Source organism: Procambarus clarkii, chromosome 4, assembly GCF_040958095.1.
Source record: "Procambarus clarkii isolate CNS0578487 chromosome 4, FALCON_Pclarkii_2.0, whole genome shotgun sequence".
Classification (NCBI taxonomy): Eukaryota; Metazoa; Arthropoda; class Malacostraca; order Decapoda; family Cambaridae; genus Procambarus; species Procambarus clarkii.
The window spans coordinates 25,176,638-25,201,037 of NC_091153.1; the positions used below are offsets into that span (position 1 = coordinate 25,176,638).

General features: G+C 49.6%; 1 protein-coding gene across 1 annotated transcript in view; it reads left to right on the forward strand.

Annotated features, from left to right (window-relative positions):
• The window catches only part of LOC138369763 (coiled-coil domain-containing protein 22-like), a 121,999-nt gene that overhangs the window by 31,499 nt on the left and 66,100 nt on the right, over positions 1 to 24,400 (forward strand). The window contains exon 2 of the mRNA XM_069333253.1: positions 12,119 to 12,290. Coding sequence (XP_069189354.1) covers positions 12,119 to 12,290 — 172 coding nt within the window. The remainder of the gene's footprint in view (positions 1 to 12,118; positions 12,291 to 24,400) is intronic.

Below are 24,400 nucleotides of genomic sequence, written 5' to 3' on the forward strand. Positions count from 1 at the left end.
TCAGCCACAGCTCAGAATGGAAGCAAGTCGACGAAGAACTCTGTAGGGTAAGGCAGGTCCTAGTCAATAACGGCTTCTCCAATGGTTTCATCGAAGACATCATAAGAAGGAAAGTGAAAAGCCATGCAACCTCTGAAGAGACAACTAACACAACACCTATACCCCCTATTAGACTATTTTACAGGAACTTCTTTTCCACAGCTCATAAAACGGAGGAAAGGGTCCTGAAAGATATTGTTAATAGAAACGTTATCCCTACAGACAAAAATCAGAGGATACAACTGACGATTTACTATAAAACCAGAAAAACGGCCAGCCTACTCATGAGAAACTCTCCAGACACAAAACAGAACGCTTTAAAAGAGACTAACGTCGTCTATGCCTTCAAATGCCCACTTGGGGACTGTAAGCTCCAAAAAACCCAGTATATAGGCAAGACAACAACATCTCTTTCTAGGCGTTTAACGATGCATAAGCAACAGGGCTCCATTAAGGAACATATAATCTCTTCCCATAACCAAACCATCGCCAGAGAAATCCTAGTAAACAACACAGAAATCATCGATAGATACAGCGATAGCAGGCGGCTTGACGTTTGCGAGGCACTACACATCAAGAAGTCAACACCAGCAATCAACAGCCAATTATTGCACAACTATATTCTACCCACCTCAAGACTCCGCTCCAATATAGAAGCATCAAGAAATATGGACCAATAGGCTTTCTACAAACACTTCTATTCAATACCCATTGTTTCTGTTCTGTCTTGTGTTGATACTTTTAATACCCTATTAATATCCCCTCCTGTTCTGTTTTGTGTTAATGCCACATCACCCTTCCCACCTCACTCAAATGTAGATATAATATCAGAGAGACGTAAGGTCTAATCAGTTGTGTATTTGTGAAGTCTTTGAAAATGTAATAAGTTTTACGAAACGCGCCCGTGTCGCGTCAGACTAGAAATAAAAATGAATTTTGGAGAAGTGATTTTTGATTTACCTCCAACAGTGAAGCGTAATGTACGAAAGATTGAGAAAATTCGTGTTAGAATTATTAATCTTACTTTTTCGGTCATATTTAATAATATATGTCTACAGGAAAGACTGCTACCAAAATATACTAATATATATATATATATATATATATATATATATATATATATATATATATATATCGTACCTAGTAGCCAGAATGCACTTCTCAGCCTACTATGCAAGGCCCGATTTGCCTAATAAGCAAAGTTTTCATGAATTAATTGTTTTTCGACTACCTAACCTACCTAACCTAACCTAACCTAACTTTTTCGGCTACCTAACCTAACCTATAAAGATAGGTTAGGTTAGGTTAGGTAGGGTTGGTTAGGTTCGGTCATATATCTACGTTAATTTTAACTCCAATAAAAAAAATTGACCTCATACATAATGAAATGGGTAGCTTTATTATTTCATAAGGAAAAAATTGGAGAAAATATAATAATTCAGGAAAACTTGGCTTATTAGGCAAATTGGGCCTTGCATAGTAGGCCGAGTTCGACGTTCTGGCTACTAGGTACAACATACATATATATATATATATATATATATATATATATATATATATATATATATATATATATATATATATATATATATATATATATATATATAATATTTATTTTGGTGTATACTGGCAGCAGGTTTTCTTTCAAACATGTTTCATTGAATATGACCGCATATTCTGTATTTCAAATCAAATCAAATCAAATGTTTATTTAGGTAAGGTACAGACATACAAGAGATTTTACAAAGAGTGATGGATATATAGATAGGGCTAGTACATACAATGCCTAAAGCCACTATTACGCAAAGCGTTTCGGGCATGAAAAACTTAAATGACTAAAGCTTAATACTAATTGAGCATAAAGAATAAAATGAAAACATGGAATGAAAACATAGCTGAAAAAGCAGCACAAATACAATTCTGTCAACAAACAGCGCTCTTTAAAAAAACAGACATTGGTTGACAATAGAGGGGTAAGGTAGGTTACAGGGAATTTATTAGGTATAGCTTCGTTTTTATCTTAAACTGGTTGAGAGAGGTACAGTCTTTAACATGGTTGGGAAGGTCATTCCACATTCTGGGTCCCTTGATTTGTAGATCATTTCTAGTTTGTAGAGCATTTTCTAGTCCCATGGAACCGCCTACCTGCCAAAGCCGTAACTGCCAAAACTGTGTTGAGTTTTAAAATGTACCTGAATATTGTATAGAAGATTCATCTTGTCAGTTGGTTGTCTGCTGAATAAGTAAAAACTGCTCTAACTTAGTAAAGAACTAAGTCAGTATTTAACTTACTGCTTGCACTGGAGGATGGGTTGATTTTGTCAGTATGTTATGGTCCATATTATACCTCTGTCCTTCATACACTGCCACTACTACTATAATAACATCCTGGTTTTCAGAAGTTCAGCCCCTAGGGTGACCAGAAATTATGCTGGAAAGAGGAAAAAATCATGCTTAGCAAACATGATTGAATTTTATGATAGGGTCACCAAAATAAGACAAGAGAAGGAACAATGGGTAGACTGCATCTTCCTTACATTATTATTTAAGAGAACATTATTTAAAAATCTAACAAAGGAGGCTTTCAAGTCCATACTTACTGCCTATGTGAGGCCATTAGTTGAGTATGTAGCTCCAACATGAAACCTACACCTTGTGAAGCATGAACAGAAGCTTGAGAGTTCAGAGATTCACAACTAGATTAGTACCAGAATTGAGAGGCCTCAGCCTCACAACCTTAGCAGAGAAAAAAACAGAGGGGATGTGATATGTACATACAAGATCTTGAGGGGAATAGATAAAGTGGATAAAGGAAGACTAAAAGATCAATTAAGAAGAGGTAGGATAAGGGGACATCGGTGAAAGCTGGATATGCAATTTAGTCTAAGAGATGTAAGGAAGTTCTCATTCCCTGTATATATGGTAGGAAAATGGAATGCATTGAAGGAAGAAGTTGTTGAAGCCGATTCCGTCTACAACTTTAAAGAGAAATAGGATGAAAATGTTAATATTGAGAGGGGTAATTAGCACACCAGGTAGGCGATGAGTCACAATAACGTGGCTGAAGTATGTTGACCAGACCACACACTAGAAAGTGAAGGGATGATGACGTTTCAATCTGTCCTGGACCACTCTCAAGTCTTGAGAATGGACTCAGACGGACTTGAGAAGGGTCCAGGATGGACCGAAACGTCGTCGTCCCTTCACTTTCTAGTGTATGGTCTGGTCAACACACCAGGTATTAACAGCTGGGAGGCAGGGCTTAAAGAGCTAGATCTCACTACATTAGTCCCTGATAGGTAAATATCAGAAGGGCAAGGAAGAGGAGAGGAGAAGCAAACTTAAACTTGGTGGAATTGACCCTCTCCTTCAAAACCAGAATCCTTAACACCAAAGAGGCCAACTCCAGGACATCCAAATGAGCATCTAACTGCAAACCACAATAGTGAGAAAAACAAGCTCACAAAGCGACAACTGCCTGAAAAACCTCCTGTCCTGAGGTAGGCTAGGATAAGATAGACCTAATGAGCACAAATGTCGCAGGACTCTGGATCAAAGAAATCATCAACCCTACAGGCAGCATGTGAGAGACAGACAAAATAATCATTGGCAAGTAGCAAAGTTGATGAGGACCCTTCAACCGCTTAAGTAGCAAGAGCAGACTCGATGGGTTGGTCCATGTCTAGCCATGCCACAGCCAACAAGAAAGTTACCAGGGCCTGAAGGCAGCTAGCCAAGAAGGACACCCAGGCACTAGGGATATCCACCGGAGGAACATAAAACAAACTCACCCTATTGGATAAACTTGGCTACGAATGTCACCCATCAGATTCTTTATAAACAAGTTCATGCACCCTAATGTACCACATTAACAAAACACACACCAACAACAAGGTTTTGTAGAGGAGTCAATGACTACCCTGGGGTAAGGCTCTCCACCAGATAGTCTGTCATCTCAGGGGGGAACTCCCGAACACACTAGACATGGCACGCAGGGTGTGCAGGGACAGTGCTAAAGGAACACTTAGAGAAGGGAGCCCTAGGCTCATGCAACTCCAAGTGCAAATAAAGCCAAGTTCACTTAACCTTGTGGCTTTAAAATGCACTCGTGAAGCAAAATTTAAAAAACTAGGAACAATCAGCTAGCAAAACGGCCATCACAAGACGGAGCTTAAGGATGGCCAGAACTGATCTTGGAAAAATAAGCAGAATTGGATGACTGATGATTTGGAAAAGTGAGATGTTGAATGTCTTGCATCAGCATCAAGACTGGATGAGGAACGCTGGCTTGGCTGACACACCGCCTGCCAGTGACTTGTTGCTTGTGTGCTGGAGTGGAAGTTTTGTACTGTACTCGGTTTTGAATGAACCATTTCATTTTAAGTGATTGTTTCTGGGGGGAGCCCCGTCGGCTCCCCGGAGCTTTACCGGCTGATATGCTAATGTCAGACTTTGGCATCAGTCATGTGTATGGAGTTCTAGGGCCTACCGGGGACCACGGCCAGAACCTGGCCCCCTCAGAGAGGCAAGGGGAGCAATGGCCTATAGAAACCCCCGTGTGGTTGGAAGCATTCTATGTCTGCCATCGACCGGGTCAAGCATCCAGAAAGTAAGCATTCCAAAACAAACCCCTATTCTTGTGAAAATTGCTACCTAAAGCCGAACTAGTGGATAGAACTCTTCAACAGAAAACAAGGAAACTAGTATGACGTCATACGTCACCGCGCCGCTGTCTGCGCAGCTCCCCCCTCCCTGGGAAGGGGAAGGGGGAGCCCAGAGCTCCCACGCCGGCTATCCACCCATCAGTTCTTCGGCTGATGCTATAGGCACCGGTTATGTGCTCCGGCTCCAGTGGTTGTTTCAGCACTGTATCTAGAGTGTAGTGTCTGTTTTCTAGGTGGTGCGTGAGCCGGGAGTGATTCTCCAGTACTCGGGCTGCATGCGCCTAGGGTTCCCTTCCCTAGGTGCCCTGTAAGTACTGCCCTTAGGGCTTGGGGCCACCTTCCACAAGTTCCTTGGGTCCTGCCCCTGCTTGGCCGTTTACTGCTTGGTTTTCGGCCGCTCTTTGTGTGCTCGGGTGTTCTGTCTCCCTTGTTCGCCTTAGAGTAAGGGGCAGTTTTTGCACTGGTGGGGCGCAGCGTACTGTGCAGCTTGTTTTTACCAATCATAGCGGCCGGCTCTGTTCCGCTTGGGTACACTGTACTCTTGCGGGGTTTTCTTTTTCTTTTTGTTTATCTACCTGGTGGGGGGGGTCTGCCTTCGTTCTTGCCCCTTGTGTTCTGAGTATTTTCTGGTGGTACCCCCTGCTAGGTCCCCGTGAGTGTACACGTCCCGGGGGTTCAGCTCTTAGAAAGTTGTTTGGTAGCTTTGGGTGCCGGTTAGCAGTACCCTGCCTGGGATTACCTGAGCGCGAGTCCTCTTATAGTAAACGCTCGGGACCCTGGGAAACCCCTGGGGGCGCGCGGGTCCGATGGATGTGACCCCAGAGTCCCCCCCTCGCTTCCAGCGAGTTTGAGGGTTGCTCTCACCCTTTGTCTCTGGGTAACTCTGTTTTGCCTCCGTCTGCTGCCTGTGGGGTCGGTGACACCTTCGACCCAGAGTCCTGCGAGTTTGGTTGCTCGTTGTGGCTCGGTTACCCAGTTGTGCTGACAAAGCGGGTGCGGGCAGCAGGGGCGTTGCACTTGAGCCTTGGTGGTGGCAACGTTCTCATGGTTTCCTCCCCGGGAGCCCCGGGGCTGCCCCGTTGTAGTTCGTTTTGGGACTTGGGGGTGTTGGTTGCTTCGGTTCCATCCACGCCCCCTTGTCTTTTCCCTGGATCACCCTTCCTGCCTGCATCCGGTTCCTTACTGTCTGTAGGTTCGAGGCGGGGTTTTTGATGGTGTTGAGACTCGGGCATTCTCGGGGAATTCCCCCTTCCGGGGTAGTGACGGGGGCATTTGAGCCTGTTCCTCCAGCCGTGTTGTATGAGTCTGCCAGTGGGCTCCCTTCCTTAGTGTTTTCACGGCTGCCCCGGTTTTCTGGTACGGCTGGGGCTTTGGGGGAACGGCTCGGCCCCGGGGCCTGTCGGGTAGGTTCCCGGGGCTGTGGAGGGGCTGACTTGGGGGGCCTTGGCCCCGTTGGACCACCATGGGGGTTTTTATCCCCCTCTAGGCGGGGCTTGTGGTTACGCGGAGTGGGGTCTTTCCTCCCCACTCGCCGTACGTGCTGTTGGGCGTCGGCCCCTCCCCGGGCTCGGTTCCTTGGCCTTTGAGTTGGTTGGTTCCGTCCTGTGGGTGGATGTTTCCTCCCACTTTTTTTGGAGACGGTGTTTTCGTCATGTTGCCCCGTTCGATGAGGTTCTATGTGACTTCTGATCACAGGTTTGCCTGCTCCTTCGTGTGCCTTCGGGACTAGTGTTGGCTTCTGTGTTCTCGTGGGTTCGGGAAGGTTTTTCGCTACTTCCCGCATTATTGGAACGTCTGTCGGCTCCTCGTCCTTGTCGCCGTTTTGGGCTACTTGTGGCCCGGTTGGGCTACTTGTGGCCCGGTTGGGCTACTTGTGAGCCAGTTGAGCTACTTGTCCCCCGGTTGGGCTACTTGTCACCCTGTTGGGCTACTTGTCACCCTGTTGGGCTACTTGTCGCCCTGTTGGCTACTTGTCGCCCTGTTGGGCTACTTGTCGCCCTGTTGGGCTACTTGTCGCCCTGTTGGGCTACTTGTCGCCCAGTTGGGTTCCTTTTTGGGCTCTTTGCTTCTTTGGCCGGTTTTATTGTTCTTGCTTCCTGTTTTGGCTACTTTTCTCGTGTAGTAGTCCTGGCTGCCGCCTTCCCGCAGAGAGGGTGTGCGGTTCGGCCAGCGTGTTATGCGCATGCGCCGTGGAGTTTGTTTTGGTCTGAGGCGGTGTTTCAGTGCTGGTGTTTTGCGCCCTTTTTGCTACAGTGCTTCGCCTCTCGTTCTTCTCCCTGGCTGCGGTATGTGCCCCTTCGCGCCGGGGATGTCCTGGTTCCCAGTTGTGGGGAGGACACCGCGGTTTTCCCTGTGTCATGGGTGTGGACCGCCTCCTTCGCCTCTCCCTGCTCTCCTGCGGGTCCGGCAGGGTCCGGCTCTGGCGTCTTCACCTGGCGGTGCTCCCAGGTTCTTCTGGGCACGGTTGAGTCGTGTCAAGTTCGTGCCACCGTTCGCCAGGTGAGTTTCTGCGGTCTGGCGTCCTTTGGCCGGGCGCTGGATGCGGAGTTGTTTATATACCTGTCTTTATTTAGGTATATTTTTGTACGACTGAGGCCGTTCGCACACCAGTGACTGTCCCTCTTTCAACCCTTCCTGTCCCCCTCATGTGCATGTCCAACCCATGCTGGAGTCATTCAGGGGACCCACCTTTTTTAATGTTGTGAGGTGGGGGGGGGGGGTTGTAGGGTTGGTTCTGTACTCACCTGGTAAGGCTCCTGGCTGTGCTTGCAGGGTTTGAGCTCTGGCTCTTGGGTACCGCCTATCTGGTAGAACTTGCGGGATAGTACCAGTGGAGTGCAGTGGTGCTACTGGCACATTAGGGGAACACTGTATTACCATCAGAGGTCTGTGCTTGTTACACGACCTACTTGCGAGCATAAGCTTTCTTGCTGGTTCGTCCGTGGACTTCCAGGGCACACTAGCCTGTTTTCGTATAACAGTTCCGGCCCATCCTGGTTGTGGGGGTATGTGGGCCGGTGGACTGCTCCTAGCAGCTGCCTGGTGGGCCACCCTCTGGCCGGTCTAGCCTGGCCTTGGGCCGCGCTTGAGGTGTAAAAGATTTCCCAGTACCTCCTCCAGCAGGTATCGAGAGGGGTTTTTCCGCCGTCGGTCGCCTGGTGCAGGTTTCTGGGCCTGCGGGGTTTAGTCGTGTCTCCGTTGGCCCTGTCTGGGGTCTGCCTGCTCCGTTCTCTGCCTTTGCAGAAGGGAGTTGCTATTTACATGTTGCATGTTGCAGTGGTGCCTGTTGCTGCTGCTGCACGTGTTCATTGGTACCGTGTTTCACGGTGGCGTGTCCTTGTTCCTGTGTCCGGTTGTGGCGTGGCACTTTGCTGCTGTTTTGTGCCTGGGGATTGCGTGGGGGTTTTTCTGTCCCTGCCTGATTGTCCACCCCCTGGTTGTTTTCCTGGGGTTTTTGTGCTTCTGCTCTTTCTTCCTGCCTCCTCTGCAGCAGGGGTGTTCTGCGTGTGTTCTTAGGCGTTTTTCTGCCTGTGTCCTGTGATGTGCTTCCTTGTCTCGGTCTATTGCAGTTGTTCGTACCCCTTGGTTCGGGTACTGTTCTGGCGGCGACCCTTCCGCCTTCTTTGGTTTCCTAGCTTGCCCTGCCGTTTTTTTTTGGGGGGGGTCTTGCGATGTCTCGCGTTGGATCCGTCGTTTCTGAACTCCTGGCGGGCTTGCATGCTTTGGGGAGTTTTTCTGTTCGGCAGACGTTCCATCTCCTTGTGCCGCCTGGGTTTCGGTGGTCGCGCCCGAGATCTTCCCGTGGCTCCGCCTTTTCCTGGGCTCGGAGGGGCCTTGTCGAGGCTGCTTATGTTCTGCCTCGCGGTCTCGCCTCCGGTTGGTGGTCGGGTGGCTTCGTGGTAGGTGTCCCACCTGCGTGCTTCTCTTGGCGGCAGTATGAGGTATTTTGGCGGTACTTCCTTTTCCTGTCCCTTCTTAGGTGGTTACTCTTGTTAGCTTGGTTTACTCTCGGCTTGGTTTTCTGATGGGGGTTGGGGGCCGTCGTCTTGCCACATACTGTTGCCTCTTTTCGTGCAGCGCTGGCGGAGCCGCTTCAGCCTGCTTTCGGTCTTGGTGTTGCTTCTGCACCGTTAGTAAGCTGTCTTGTGCATCGTTTCACCTCCGGCCTGTTTGTGAGCCGCTTGCACCATCCTGGTCTCTGGTCAGCGTGCTCTGTCTTCTCCTCGGTTGGTAGTGCCCCTTCGGTTTCGGTGTGTTTTTTCGTCGGCTCTTTCCTTTTGGCCTTTGCCTCTGGGGGTCGAGTCGCTGAGTTTTCTTGCTCCTTCGGTTTTTGCGTTTTGGTTGTTCGGTGGCAGCAGTCTCCATCTTTTCTGGCGCGGGGTGGGGCTGCTGCGTTCTGGAGGGATCCAGGGTTTGTTGGTGCTTCGTTGGTCGGGCCGGGGTTGTGTCGTTTTTTGTGTTCAGTGGCGGCCCTCCGCTGTTGTTTGCGTGCCACGGCGTTTGGGTCCAGAGCGCGTTTTGCGTTGATCCGGTTCTGTTCTTCCCGGTTCGCGGGTGATGGTGTCCCGGGTGGTCAGCCGTGTTCTTGCGGCTAAGCTGCCTGTGTTCTTCCCTCATGCCTGTGGCGTTCATGGCTTCGCTGCTCTCGCTGCCGTCTGGGCGACGTGGCCTTGCGGTCTTTCGGGCATGGATTTTTGGTGTTCGTGCATGGGCCTTGCTGCTCGTTCTCGATTTGTTCCTGGGACTTTTCGGGGCTGTGGCGCCTTGGGTTGGCGTTTGCTGCCGGTTGTCTCGCCTCCGTGGGGGGGTGCGTGGTGTCCGCCTCCCGGTTCTGTCCCTTTGACCTTCCTTTGTGGGTAGTTAGCTCCGAGGAGCCGACAGGGCTCCCCCCAGAAAGCCAGCATTGAATGTAATGAAACTCCATTTTCTGGGTGAGACCCGGAGGCTCCCTGGCAACCCTCCCTCCCTCCGGTCGGCGTTTTTTTCGCGTATTTTGACATCCAGCCTCAGAACTGATGGGTGGATAGCCGGCGTGGGAGGTTTGGGGCTCCCCCTTCCCCCTCCCGGGAAGGGAGGAGCTGCGCAGACAGCGGCGCGGTGACGTATGACGTCATACTAGTTTCCTTGTTTTCTGTTGAAGAGTTCTATCCACTAGTTCGGCTTTAGGTAGCAATTTTCACCAGAATAGGGGTTTGTTTTGGAATGCTTACCTTTCTGGATGCTTGACCCGGTCGATGGCAGACATAGAATGCTTCCAACCACACGGGGGGTTTCTATAGGCCATTGCTCCCCTTGCCTCTCTGAGGGGCCCAGGTTCTGGCCGTGGTCCCCGGTAGGCCCTAGAACTCCATACACATGACTGATGCCAAAGTCTGACATTAGCATATCAGCCGGTAAAGCTCCGGGGAGCCTCCGGGTCTCACCCAGAAAATGGCGTTTTATTACATTCAACGCTGGTTTTTTTAGTGTCTGCTTTCTTAGTGAGAGTCATCATAACAATCCCCCTGCTTCTCCTTGCACCAGCCTCAGCACTGCCATTGCAACAACAACTGCCTTACCTACAGACTATCTCCAGCCTGACCATTTGACCCACATTGTTCAAGCACTGTCTTATGACTACTCCGGCACCATAAACATACCATAAATAAATGCAGTACTGTAGCTTAATACTGTGTGTTTAATGCTCCTCTGTTAAGGAACAGAGGAAGAGTTCAGACCTCTGTTTATAGTTGAATCAGATACATTACACATTTAACCATTCAATTGCGCATCGCATTATATGATGCTTTGACCGACTTGCAGTAAATTGTGCATCGCATCATGTGATGCTTTGGAGTACTACGCAAGATTTAAACGGCCCACGGATACACGGGGTTCACCACACTTTCATCAGGGCTCTTGTAAACAGACGCCATTTTAAAAAAAAATCGTGGGCCAAATTCCCGGGTGTGAAGGGCCTCAGTATTGAGTGACCAACCAAGCCTGATGCACGAAGCATGAGCTCACAGCACTGCTGTTCAGCTTGTGACCACAGCATCGCCTAAAAATGCCATAATATACTTGTTTATGCTATTATGTAGCGATGATATTATTACAGAAGACCCCTGACTGTGATAAAACTGACCAGGGTTCTGATAATAGCAGGATTGTGGTGATATTTAGCGCTGTGCGCCATGGAGGGAGGAGTAATGCTGTGGGAGGGAGGGTAGTGGCGATGTCTTCTGACTGTGTGTGGCCACCTTTTATTGACTGCACTCACTATACCAGCTTAGTGGTTCGCTATGATGAACACAAATGTAGTTACTTATATATAACGTGTGTATAGAGGGGTATAAACAGGAAGAGTAGGTTGGGAACCGCCATTTTGGTGAGGGAGGTGGCGTCGTCTGCACGAAGCCACCGTGCAGACGACGGTGTTGTTTACTGGTTACCACGATGGTCTTTGGTCACCATACCAGTTTACTTGTACAAGTATGGTGAATAAAACAGGTAGATATTTATATATAATGTGTGTATATAGCGTAATAACACCACATAGTATTGTTGGAGGAGAAATATTAGTGCGTCTGACCTTGAGGGCGGCAGCCATCAGCTGACTGTGTGAGGTCCTACGTCTTTGTGCCTTTACTCACCATACAAGCTTAGATGTAAAGTTATGGTGAACAAAACATGTAAATACTTATATATAACGTCTGTATATAAGAGCAAAAACAGTATTGTGGGAGGAGAATGTGGGTGAATCAGATGACTTGAGGGAGGGCGTGAGTGGCTGGCTGGTACACGGCGGTCACTCCTCGTTACTTTTTGACTCATAATAGCAACTTAGTGGTTCGTTATGGTGAACAAAACATGCAGATACTTATATATAACCTGTGTATTTAGTGTAATAACCAACAAAGTATTTGTTCACTGATTGATAAACATAATTGAATCAACAATATGCACACCATATTTATGAGTACAGCGATGATTCACTCATTTTATTATATAAATATATCAAACTACACACTATTGAATAATATTACAGCAAAAAACTATGAAAAATCAATCAGAGACATTGAAATAATTAGGTAATTATCTCTTTGTGGCAACTCTGGGCTGACAGCTAGCGATCAACAGACCGCCTGAGACGCACACTGAGTGAGCTCCTGTGTTTTGCCAGACTTCCCCGCCCTATAGCGGGCAATATATGCCACTTACGATTTTTTTATTATTTTTCCCATGATCAGTGAACACAAATTAACAGGTTAGGAAGAAAAAATAATTTTTTTTTTTTTTTTTTTTGGTATGCGCCTGTGGGTGTCAAATGGTATATAGCCATGCGCCATTTAAGGGTTAAAGAGAGTTACATACACTAGTGGTTGTATAATTTTAATTTACTTAACATTTTAATATACTGTTTTGTACATTTTCAGTGACATAGGTGAAGAAGTGAAGAGTGTTGGAGATTTTGGGCATGAAGAAGTTGTAAGTGGAGTGGTGCGTTGCATTCGGAGCATCAACAGTGAGTGTGATTTACCAACTTCACTACCGCACAACATGGCCCAACGCTTCAGAGTTGCAGCTGCAATTGCACAAGCAGTGAAGGTGAGACTTCTTTATGTGAATTCTATACTGTATTTTCTTGGCAATTAGTTTCTGAACCACTGTATTTCGCAGCTATAAAATATGGCAAACCTGTGGTGCGCTGAAAATAAATTATTCCCTCAATTTTGTTTCTGATATTGTTAAACTCTCTTCCCTAATCACAATAATATAAGCAACATCACAATCAAGCACTTACTTTATCTGTAATGAAGTGGAGAAGATGACTGATGACATCACAGAAGCTCTCCAGAAGCTGCTCGCACAGGCAATTCAGCACTCACGAATTGCCACAAATATATTTGCATTGTTTGTTTTCAGGGCATTTTCATGGCTTCCTAATTTTTTGGTATCTTATCTGATGCATATGTATGTCATTTACAATATTTACAGATTTGAACGTTCATAATGTTCCAAGGAACTGTGATACATGTTTCAGTAATGTGTCCACTAAAAATGTTTATTGTTGCAATATTAATTATTTAATATTCAATTTATTAACATTACCAGTATTTACACTTGGAAAATCCTTAGAAACTGTGACGAGGATTCGAACCTATGCTGTTGGTACCTTCACACACATGTCTCTGACAACCAGGCCACAACATGGTAAAAGGATTGCAACCTGGAGTTCTATTGAACACACGAGGGTTTCCTGGATTTTCACACAATCCCCCCCATGCACTCTTGTCATCTTGGAATGTTCTACCTCTGATGCTCCTCTTTCAATACACAGAGTGATTACATTAACATAAGAAGAATAATCACATGAGTGCATGGGGGTATTGTGTGAAAAACTTGGTCCAGCTTCAGTGAAAACCTCAGGAAACCCTCGTGTGTTCAATAGAACTCCAGGTTGCAATCCTTTTACCATGTTGTGGCTTGGTTGTCAGGGACATGTGTGTGGGAGTACCAACAGCATAAGTTCGAATCCTCGTCACAGGTTTTAAGGATTTTCCGAGTGTAAATACTGGTAATGTTAATGAATTGAATATTGAACAATTAATATTGCAACAATAAACATTAAATAAATAATAAACAATAAATTCCGGCTTAAGTGGAAGCCTCAGGAAACTCTCGTGTGTTCAGTAGAACTCCAGGTTGCCATTCTTTTACCATATCGTGGTCTGGTTGTCTGGGGCATGTGCGTGTGATTACCCACTGCATAGGTTCAAATCCTCATCATGGCTCCTTTGAATTTTCTCATTGATACATCACATTAGTGTGATTACTCTCTTGACTGTTTACACTGTCACACTACTGTATTTACACAATCACACTATATTACACACTCAGTACTTCATGAGTGTGTGATAATCAGTGAAACAGTCCATGTAACATAAGGCAACTTTGCATTCAACACACCAGGTACACAGATTTTTGCTTCATAGCTCTTCGTTTTGTGTGCTTGCAAACAATGCACTCGCGTACACCTTTTGCGTGTTTTCCTGAACTTGGTATGTAACTAGTTTTGTGTAATGGAAGGGAGTCTTTACAAACCAGTCTGTTGGGACCTGCATAAGGCATTGTTGGTATGTAAACTCTCGTCCTAGCACTCTCTTCTTGGCCAAATTTCAGGAGTAATTATGACAATAGGGCAAGACTAAAATTATGGGTTGGTGGTTTCTTGCCTGGTTTCACCAAATACATTTTGTACCAATTCATCAATGTTATATCCTTAAGGTGACAAAACAATTTATTGGACCACTTAACACTCTTCTGAACACACTCAACAGCACCAACCATCATGTCACATTTATCTACCAATCTCATATTTATATTGTAGTCTATGACGCTATCTGGTTTATTCACTTTTCCCTGTCTTCCAAATCTCATTTTGCCACTGTCTGGTATAATAAGGCCTGTCTTTGGCCTGGTATAATAATTGTCAGTGTTTAGAATGTGCCTCTTGTTCAGCAGTGGTTCCCTGAGCATCTTGACCACACTACCAGAAACCCCAGGAGGATCTTGAGCAGACATGTCTATGTCAGTACCAGAATATAGTATCATATCAATCACCACTCTGGCTGGCTGGCAATATCTAATCGATTTAACGACCTTTTATTTACCGTTCTGCCTGTTCTAACAACTGATTTTTAGATTGTTAACTGGCGCCTTATTTTCATGGTCATTGGCTGTTAACTCCGGAATACTGTATTGAGTTAAACTGGAAGCCAGTATTGTGTTTGTTGTGACAACCTTGCCCTCACTAGGCCAGTGATTACATTTTCCCTTCACAGATTTTTCTTCTTCTGTTACACAGCATGTAGTCAGAGCTAGTCAGTTACAACCAGTCAGCAGCAGCCATAGTCAAGTCACACTCAGTTAGGCATTCACAGTCAAAGACAGTTAGGCATTCACAGTTGTGGTAGCAACCAGTCACAGTTTGTAAACAACATAAGTTTGATGTTGTTTACAAAACTCCAACATTATGTACTCTCACAAACCCAATGTACCTTCTTGTATATAAGTCAGGCAGGCAGGCAGGCAGGCAGGCAGGCAGGCAGGCAGGCAGGCAGTCAGTCAGTCAGTTAGTCAGTCAGGGCAGTCAGTCAGGGCAGGCAGTCAGGGCAGGCAGTCAGGGCAGGCAGTCAGGGCAGTCAGTCAGGGCAGTCAGTGAGTGAGGTCAGGTCAGGTCAGGTCAGGTCAGTCAGTGCAGTCAGTCAGTGCAGTCAGTCAGTCAGTGCAGTCAGTCAGGGCAGTCTACCTCCAAGGCAGGAAGCCTAGAATCTGGTATCTGGTAGGAAGGAAGCCGAGAATTTGAACCATGTTAATTCCATTCGGACAGTCAACACACACCTGGAAGGGTTACCTTGAGGTTACCTTGAGGTGCTTCCGGGGCTTAGCGTCCCCGCGGCCCGGTCGTCGACCAGGCCTCCTGGTTACCGGACTGATCAACCAGGCTGTTGGACGCGGCTGCTCGCAGCCTGACGTACGAGTCACAGCCTGGTTGATCAGGTATCCTTTGGAGGTGCTTATCCAGTTCTCTCTTGAACACTGTGAGGGGTCGGCCAGTTATGCCCCTTATGTGTAGTTGGTTGGGGATATATCTGGGAGGATATAGTATGGGGATGGGGAGGGGGTAAGATGTAGCTGGTTTGGGGGAGCTGAGGGGATGTGGCATCACCACAGCTAGTCTGTGATAGTCCGCCTGCCACCCAAGCCTGCCAAAGCCTGCCCACCTGCCTGAACCCACCCAAGAGAACCCACTCAACTATCCAAACCCACCCAACTGCCCAAACCCGCCCAACTGCCCAAACCCGCCCAACTGCCCAAACCCGCCCAAGCCCATCTAAGCCCACTCAAGCCCACTCAAAACCACCCAAACCTGCCCAAAAAGAATGCCCACCCACCTAAACCCACCCACCCGAACCCCCACCCAAGACAGCCCACTCGCCCGAAACCACCCAAGCCTGCCCACCCAAGAACGGTCCTCCTACCTGATACCCACCAGAACTAATCCAAGACTACCCTCCCGCCTGAATCCACCCAAGCCTGCCCACATCCACCCAAGACAGCCCACAGCCCATACCCATGCCCACAAAAAAAGCCCACCCAACTGCCCAAACCCACCCAAAACCACCCAATAAGACCCATGCACCCGAACCTACCCAAGACCGCCCACCTGTCTTAAAACACCCAAGAACGCCCACTCACCTGCCCGAACCTTATCAAGAATGCCCACCCACCCGGCCAAACCCACCCAAGCCTACACACCCATCCAAGAACGAAACCCACCCAAGCCTACACACCCACCCAAGACTGCCCGCCCGCCCGCCCGAAACTACCCAGGACTGCCCAAAGAAGAACCCACCCAAGTTTGCCCACCTGCCCAAACCCACCCAAGACTGCACACCCACCTGAAACCACTCAAGACCACCCATATAAGAGCCCACCCAAGCCTGCCTAAGGTTTCAGAGTCGGGATAGGGTTTTCTTGGTGGTGAGATTTGGGTGTCTTCAGGAACTGCTCCCCCTTCCAGATTGGTGGTGAAGACATTTGAGCCTGTTCCTCCTGCTGGAACTTTTGGGTCGTGCCAGCGGGCCCCTTTCATCCCTGCTTTTCCGGTGGACTCCGGTCTTTTCCGGTCTTTTCTCCAGAAGTAGAAGGTTTGGAGGACAATTCAGCCCCCCAGGTCCTGACGTGGAGGAGCCTGGGGCTGGGGAGGTGTTGACTTCGGGGAGGGGCTTGGGCCCCATGGGCTGAGGAGCTCGTTTCTGGGTCTGCGTCCAGTACACTTGCCTTGGCAGCTCAGTCGTCGGCTGCCTTGTTGAAGTTGTTTGTGCCGATTCTGAAGGAAGCGGTGTCTCTGTTCTTTGTTTCATGCCTCGTGTGGAATCCGCTTGGGCCCCTGGCTCTTAGATTTTCATCCCCTCTTTGTCCATTGCTGTTTGCAGAGTCTGCAGTGGTGCATTTTCTGCAGGCGGCTTCGTCTAGTTGCCAGCCTGTGTTGGACTTGTTGGTTCTCCGGGAAAGGGGGTGGGGAACCATGGTGGTCCTGCCCAGAAGGGTCGTGCCAGGGCTCGGGATTCTTTCAGTCGTCGTAAACCAGTGGGGCAGATTCGGTGCCGGCCACTCCTGTGCGAAGCCTTTGGTGTCTGATCGGCGCAGTGATCGTTCTGAGCATCAGTCGGGCTCTCTTAAGGGTCGTCGGCCTTTTTGTTCGCCCCATTGACGGGGCCATGGGGGGAGGCTCATGCTGTTTTATATCGCCTGGTCCCACAATTTGTGGGCACTTTGGGTCATTTCCTCTGGCCTGCGGTGGCATTGGGTGGCTCTTCCTCCTTCGGGGGGATCTGGGCTGGCAGGGCATGCCTCTTCCTCTCTGCTCTGTCAGGTCATTGCGGAGTGGGTTCACTGGGGCCTGGTTGAAACAACCACCCAAGATTGGGTGTCACTCAGGAGGTTTCCCCACCTGTTTTCAGTTTCAAAACGGGACTGTGCAGACCTGCGGTTTATTTTGGACTTGTCTCGTCTGAACCCTTGGGTATTTTGCTCCTCCTTTCAGATGACCACTCAGTCCCAGGACTGGCTGCTTTTGGAGCCGGGCACTTGGATGGTGTCTCTGGACCTCTGGGAGGCGTATTGGCATGTCTCGATTCATCCAGGGTTCAGGGACTGGCTCGGTTTTGTCGTGGGGTGGCAGGCTTACCATTTTCATTGCCTTCCACTTGGCTTGAATCTGGCACCTCATGTGTTCACCCACATTACCTGAGTCATGGTGGCCCGTTTACACCTGTTTGGGATTTGGGTTCTGGCTTACCTCGATGACTGGCTGGTCTGGGCTCCCAGCCAGTCCAGTGTCTGCTCGCCAGGGATTTGGTTCTTTCTCAGCTCACTCGGACTTGGCTGGGTCTTGAGTGGGACTCTCAGACCACTTCCTTGTCTCTCCCTCCCACGGTGTTGCTGCGGCCATGGTCCTGCCTTCGGCTGTTTTTGGAGAGCACCTGGGTCACTCGTCAGTTGTTCGAGCAGCTGTGCGGGAGTCTGAACTTCACCATTGCTGGTCGTTCACCGTTGGGTCGAATCTCTCTTCGGTGGCTGTTCTGGTTCCTTTGGGGACATCCTTTCTGTCGCTCTCGCGATCTTTGAGTTCGGACCCCTGGAGCCTTGTGTCAGCAGCTTCCTCTTCGGTTTTTTAGGGTTCTGTGCCGTGGTGCCTACCCAAGCCCTCGCTCAATATGTTCATAGATACCTCGTCTCTCGGCTGAGGCTTTGTGACCAGTGCTCACCAGGCCGGTAAGGATCTGTGGGGTCCGTCTTTCCGTCAGGCTCACAGCATGGTGCGGAAGTTCGCATCACTCGCGGATCAATGATCTGGCTCCATTCAGATTGCTCCCTTGTGGTTCACTGTCTGAACCGCTGGGGTTTGATTCAGTCCTTGGCTCTTTGGGGCTGATTTGTTCGGGTGACTCTTCTGCTGAGTTCTCAGGGTTTGGCTTTCCTGGCAGTTCATATCCAGGGAGTGTTCAATGTACTGGCGGACGACCTGTCCTGTTTCATTCCCATGTCCATGGAATGAACAGTCGACGCAGACTCGTTCCATTGACTCTGCCGACGTTCGGGCACCCGGACGTGGACCTCACGTGTCGGCTTGGTCGAGGCGTCTTCCAGTACAGTACAGTATATGCGACACCCTTACCCGACTGCGAGGCCGTCAGGGTCGATGCCTTTTGACTGGACTGGTCAAGGTGGGGTTACCTGTACCTCTTCCCGCTGGTTCGGTTGTTGCTCCTGGTCCTAGCTTGCTTGTAGACTTACCAGAGAAGAGTAGTCTTGTTGGCCCCTTGGTGGCCGGCCCAGCCTTGATTTCTGGCGCTGCTTGCTCGGTGTCCGAACCCGAGGGTCTTTCCGCAGCTCCGCCTTTTTTAGCAGATCGGTCCGGTCCGTCACGTATCTGGTTTGATCTTCTCCTCCGATCTTTGCATCTGGTCTTTTTGATGCAGGTTTATCACCACTTGTAAGGTGATCCTATGCCTTACCCTTCATTGGCTTGGTTGCTGGTGTCCCATCTGCGATCTTCATCTCGGTGGCAGTATGAAGTTCCCTGGTGGTCCTTTCATCACTTCATTCTTCATAGGTTGTCTTGGAGTTCAGATCAGGTTGTTTTGTCCTTTCTCTCTTGGTTGTTTCAGGACCGTCATCTTATGCAGAATACCGTCGCCTTGTATCATGTGGCGCTGGCAGAGCTGCTTCGTTTTGCGTTCGGGATGGATGTTACTTCTGCTTTGTTCCGCAACCTTTTTCGGGACTTGTTTCACCTCTGGCCTGCTCATGCCCTGCCCGAGCCGTCCTGATTGTTGGCTTGGTTGCTTCTCTTCTCCTCGGTTTGTGGTGGATCCTTCGGTTCTGGACGGTTTCTGGGGGGAGCCCCGTCGGCTCCCCGGAGCTTTACCGGCTGATATCCTAATGTCAGACTTTGGCATCAGTCATGTGTATGGAGTTCTAGGGCCTACCGAGGACCACGGCCAGAACCTGGCCCCTCAGAGAGGCAAGGGGAGCACCTGGTTGATACCTGGTTGATGGGGTTCTGGGAGTTCTTCTACTCCCCAAGCCCGGCCCAAGGCCAGGCTCGACTTGTGAGAGTTTGGTCCACCAGGCTGTTGCTTGGAGCGGCCCGCAGGCCCACATACCCACCACAGCCCGGTTGGTCCAACACTCCTTGGAGGAATAAATCTAGTTTCCTCTTGAAAATGTCCACGGTTGTTCCGGCAATATTTCTTATGCTTGCTGGGAGGACGTTGAACAACTGCGGACCTCTGATGTTTATACAGTGTTCTCTGATTGTGCCTATGGCACCTCTGCTCTTCACTGGTTCTATTCTACATTTTCTTCCATGTCGTTCTCTCCAGTACGTTGTTATTTTACTGTGTAGATTTGGTACTTGGCCCTCCAGTATCTTCCAGGTGTATATTATTTGATATCTCTCTCGTCTTCTTTCTAGTGAGTACATTTGGAGGGCTTTGAGACGATCCCAATAATTTAGGTGCTTTATTGCGTCTATGCGTGCCGTATATGTTCTCTGTATTCCCTCTATTTCAGCAATCTCTCCTGCTCTGAAGGGGGAAGTGAGTACTGAGCAGTACTCAAGACGGGACAATACAAGTGACTTGAAGAGTACAACCATTGTGATGGGATCCCTGGATTTGAAAGTTCTCGTAATCCATCTTATCATTTTTCTGGCTGTCGCAATATTTGCTTGGTTATGCTCCTTAAATGTTAGGTCGTCAGACATTATTATTCCCAAATCCTTTACATGCTGTTTTCCTACTATGGGTACATTTGATTGTGTTTTGTACTCTGTATTATGTTTAAGGTCCTCATTTTTACCGTACCTGAGTACCTGGAATTTATCACTGTTAAACATCATGTTATTTTCTGATGCCCAGTCGAAAACTTTATTAATATCAGCTTGAAGTTTTTCAATGTCCTCAGCCGAGGTAATTTTCATACTGATTTTTGTCATCTGCAAAGGATGATTCGAAGCTGTGACTTGTATTTTTGTCTATATCCGATATGAGAATAAGGAAAAGCAGCGGTGCAAGGACTGTACCCTGAGGTACAGAGCTTTTCACTACACTTGGACTAGATTTTATATGGTTGACAGTTACTCGCTGAGTCCTGTTTGACAGAAAACTGAGTATCCAGCGTCCTACTTTACCGGTTATTCCCATTGACTTCATTTTGTGTGCTATAACGCCATGGTCACATTTATCGAAAGCCTTTGCGAAGTCCGTGTATATCACATCAGTATTCCTCTTCTCTTCTAATGCCTCAGTGACTTTGTCATAGTGCTCAAGTAGCTGTGAGAGGCACGATCTTCCCGCTCGAAATCCATGTTGGCCTGGGTTGTGAAGGTCATTGGTCTCCATGAAATTGGCGACCTGACTCCTAATCACTCTCTCAAATACTTTTATGATGTGTGATGTTAGTGCAACTGGTCTATAATTTTTTGCCAATGCTTTGCTCCCTCCCTTGTGTAGAGCAATGGCCTATAGAAACCCCTGTGTGGTAGGAAGCATTCTATGTCTGCCATCGACCAAGTCAAGCATCCAGAATGGTAAGCATTCCAAAACAAACCCCTGTTCTGGTGAAAATTGCTACCTAAAGCTGAACTAGTGGATACAACTCTTCAACAGAAAACAAGGAAACTAGTATGACGTCATACGTCACTGCGCCACTGTCTGCGCAGCTCCCCCCTCCCCGGGAGGGGGAAGGGGGAGCCCCAGACCTCCCTCGCCGGCTATCCACCCATCAGTTCTTTGGCTGATGCTATAGGCACCGGTTATATGCTCCGGCTCCAGTAGTTGTTTCAGCACTGTACCTAGAGTGTGGTGTCTGTTTTCTAGGTGGTGTGTGAGCCGGGAGTGATTCTCCAGTACTTGGGCTGCATGCGCCTAGGGTTCCCTTCCCTAGGTGCCCTGTAAGTACTGCCCTTGGGGCTTGGGGCCGCCTTCCACAAGTTCCTTGGGTCCTGCCTCTGCTTGGCCGTTTACTGCTTGGTTTTCGGCCGCTCTTTGTGTGCTCGGGTGTTCTGTCTCCCTTGTTCGCCATAGAGTAAGGGGCAGTTTTTGCACTGGTGGGGTGCAGGGTACTGTGCAGCTTGTCTTTACCAATCATAGCGGCCGGCTCTGTTCCGCTTGGGTACGCTGTCCTCTTGCGGGGTTTTCTTTTTCTTTTTGTTTATCTACCTGGTTGGGGGATCTGCCTTCGTTCTTGCCCCTTGTGTCCCTTGTGTTCTGAGTATTTTCTGGTGGTACCCCCTGAGTGTACACGTCCCGGGGATTCAGTTCTTAGAAAGTTGTTTGGTAGCTTTGGGTGCCGGTTAGCAGTACCCTGCCTGGGATTACCTGAGAGCGAGTCCTCTTATAGTAAACGCTCAGGACCCTGGGAAACCCCTGGGGGCGCGCGGGTCCGATGGATGTGACCACAGAGTCCCCCCCTCGCTTCCAGCGAGTTTGAGGGTTGCTCTCACCCTTTGTCTCTGGGTGACTCTCTGTTTTGCCTCCGTCTGCTGCCTGTGGGGTCGGTGACACCTTCGACCCGGAGTCCTGCGAGTTTGGTTGCTCGTTGTGGCTCGGTTACCCAGTTGTGCTGACAAAGCGGGTGCGGGCAGCAGTGGCGTTGCACTTGAGCCTTGGTGGTGGTAACGTTCTCGTGGTTTCCTCCCCGGGAGCCCCGGGGCTGCCCCGTTGTAGTTCGTTTTGGGACTTGGGAGTGTTGGTTGCTTCGGTTCCATCCACGCCCCCTTGCCTTTCCCCTGGATCACCCTTCCTGCCTGCATCCGGTTCCTTACCGTCTGTAGGTTCGGGGCGGGGTTTTTGATGGTGTAGAGACTCGGGCAGTCTCGGGGAATTCCCCTTCCGGGGTAGTGACGGGGGCATTTGAGCCTGTTCCTCCAGCCGTGTTGTATGAGTCTGCCAGTGGGCTCCCTTCCTTAGTGTTTTCACGGCTGCCCCGGTTTTCTGGTACGGCCGGGGCTTTGGGGGAACGGCTCGGCCCCGGGGCCTGTCGTGTAGGTTCCCGGGGCTGTGGAGGGGCTGACTTGGGAGGCCCCGTTGGACCCCGTGGGGGTTTTTATCCCCCTCTAGGCGGGGCTTGTGGTTACGCGGAGTGGGTTCTTTCCTCCCCACTCGCCGTGCTTGCTGTTGGGCGTCGGCCCCTCCCCGGGCTCGGTTCCTTGGCCTTTGAGTCGGTTGGTTCCGTCCTGTGGGTGGATGTTTCCTCTCACCCTTTTTTGGGACGGTGTTTTCGTCATGTTTCCCCGTTCGATGGGGTTCTACGTGACTTCTGATCTTGGGTGCGCCTGTGCCTTTGTGTGCCTTCGGGACTAGTGTTGGCTTCTGTGTTCTCGAGGGTTCGGGAAGGTTTTTCGCTACTTCCCGCATTATTGGAACGTCTGTCGGCTCCTCGCCGTTTTGGGCTACTTGTGGCCCGGTTGGGCTACTTGTGAGCCGGTTGGGCTACTTGTAGCTCTGTTGGGCTACTTGTCGCCCTGTTGGGCTACTTGTCGCCCGGTCTGGCATCTTTTGGCCGGGCGTCTTTTGGCCGGGCGCTGGATGCGGTGTTGTTTATAGACCTGTCTTTATTTAGGTATATTTTTGTACGACTGAGACCGTTCACACACCAGTGACTGTCCCTTTTTCAACCCTTCCTATCCCCCTCATGTGCATGTCCAACTCATGCTGCAGTCATTCAGGGGACCCACCTTTTTTCATGTTGAGGTGTGGGGGTTGTAGGGTTGGTTCTGTACTCACCTGGTAAGGCTCCTGGCTGTGCTTGCAGGGTTTGAGCTCTGGCTCTTGGGTCCCGCGTATCTGGTAGAACTTGTGGGATAGTACCAGTGGAGTGCAGTGGTGCTACTGGCACAATTGGGGAACACTGTATTACCATCAGAGGTCTGTGCTTGTTACACGACCTACTTGCGAGCATAAGCCTTCTTACTGGTTCATCCGTGGAATTCCAGGGCACACTAGCCTGTTTTCGTATAGCAGTTCCGGCCCATCCTGGTTGTGGGGGTATGTGGGCCGGCGGGCCGCTCCTGGCAGCTGCCTGGTGGGCCACCCTCTGGCCGGTCTAGCCTGGCCTTGGGCCGGGCTTGGGGTGTAAAAGAGCTCCCAGTACCCCAGGTTGGTGGTCGGGTGGCTTCGTGGTAGGTGTCCCACCTGCGTACTTCTCTTGGCGGCAGTATGGGGTATTTTGGCGGTCCTTCCTTTTCCTGTCCCTTCTTAGGTGGTTACTCTTGTTAGCTTGGTTTACTCTCGGCTTGGTTTTCTGGTGGGGTTTGGGGGCCGTCGTCTTGCCACATACTGTCGCCTCTTTTCGTGCGGCGCTGGCAGAGCCGCTTCAGCTTGCTTTCAGTCTTGGTGTTGCTTCTGCACCGTTAGTAAGCTGTTTTGTGCATCGTTTCACCTCTGGCCTGTTCGTGCGCCGCTTGCACAATCCTGGTCTCTGGTCAGCGTGCTCTGTCTTCTCCTCGGTTGGTAGTGCCCCTTCGGTTCCGGTGTGTTTTTTCGTCGGCTCTTTCCTTTTGGCCTTTGCCTCTGGGGGTCGAGTCGCTGAGTTTTCTTGCTCCTTCGGTTTTAGCGGTAGCAGCAGTCTCCATCTTTTCTGGTGCGGGGTGGGGCTGCTGCGTTCTGGAGGGGTCCTGGGTTTGCTGGTGCTTTGTTGGTCGGGCCGGGGGTGTGTCGTGTTTTGTGTTCAGTGGCGGCCCTCCGCTGTTGTTTGCGTGCCACGGCGTTTGGGTCCGGAGCGTGTTTTGCATTGATCCGGTTCTGTTCTTCCTGGTTCGCGGGTGATGGTGTCCCAGGTGGTCAGCCGTGTTCTTGCGGCTAAGCTGCCTGTGTTCTTCCCTCATGCCAGTGGCGTTCATGGCTTCGCTGCTCTCGCTGCCGTCTGGGCGACGTGGCATTGCGGTCTTTCGGGCAAGGATTTTTGGTGTTCGTGCGGGGGCCTTGCTGCTCGTTGTTCTCGTGTTGTTCCCGGGACTTTTCGGGGCTGTGGCGCCTTGGGTTGGCGTTTGCTGCTGGTTGAATCGCTTCCGTGGGGGGGTGCGTGGTGTCCGCCTCCCGGTTCTGACCCTTTGACCTTCCTCTGTGGGTAGTTAGCTCCGG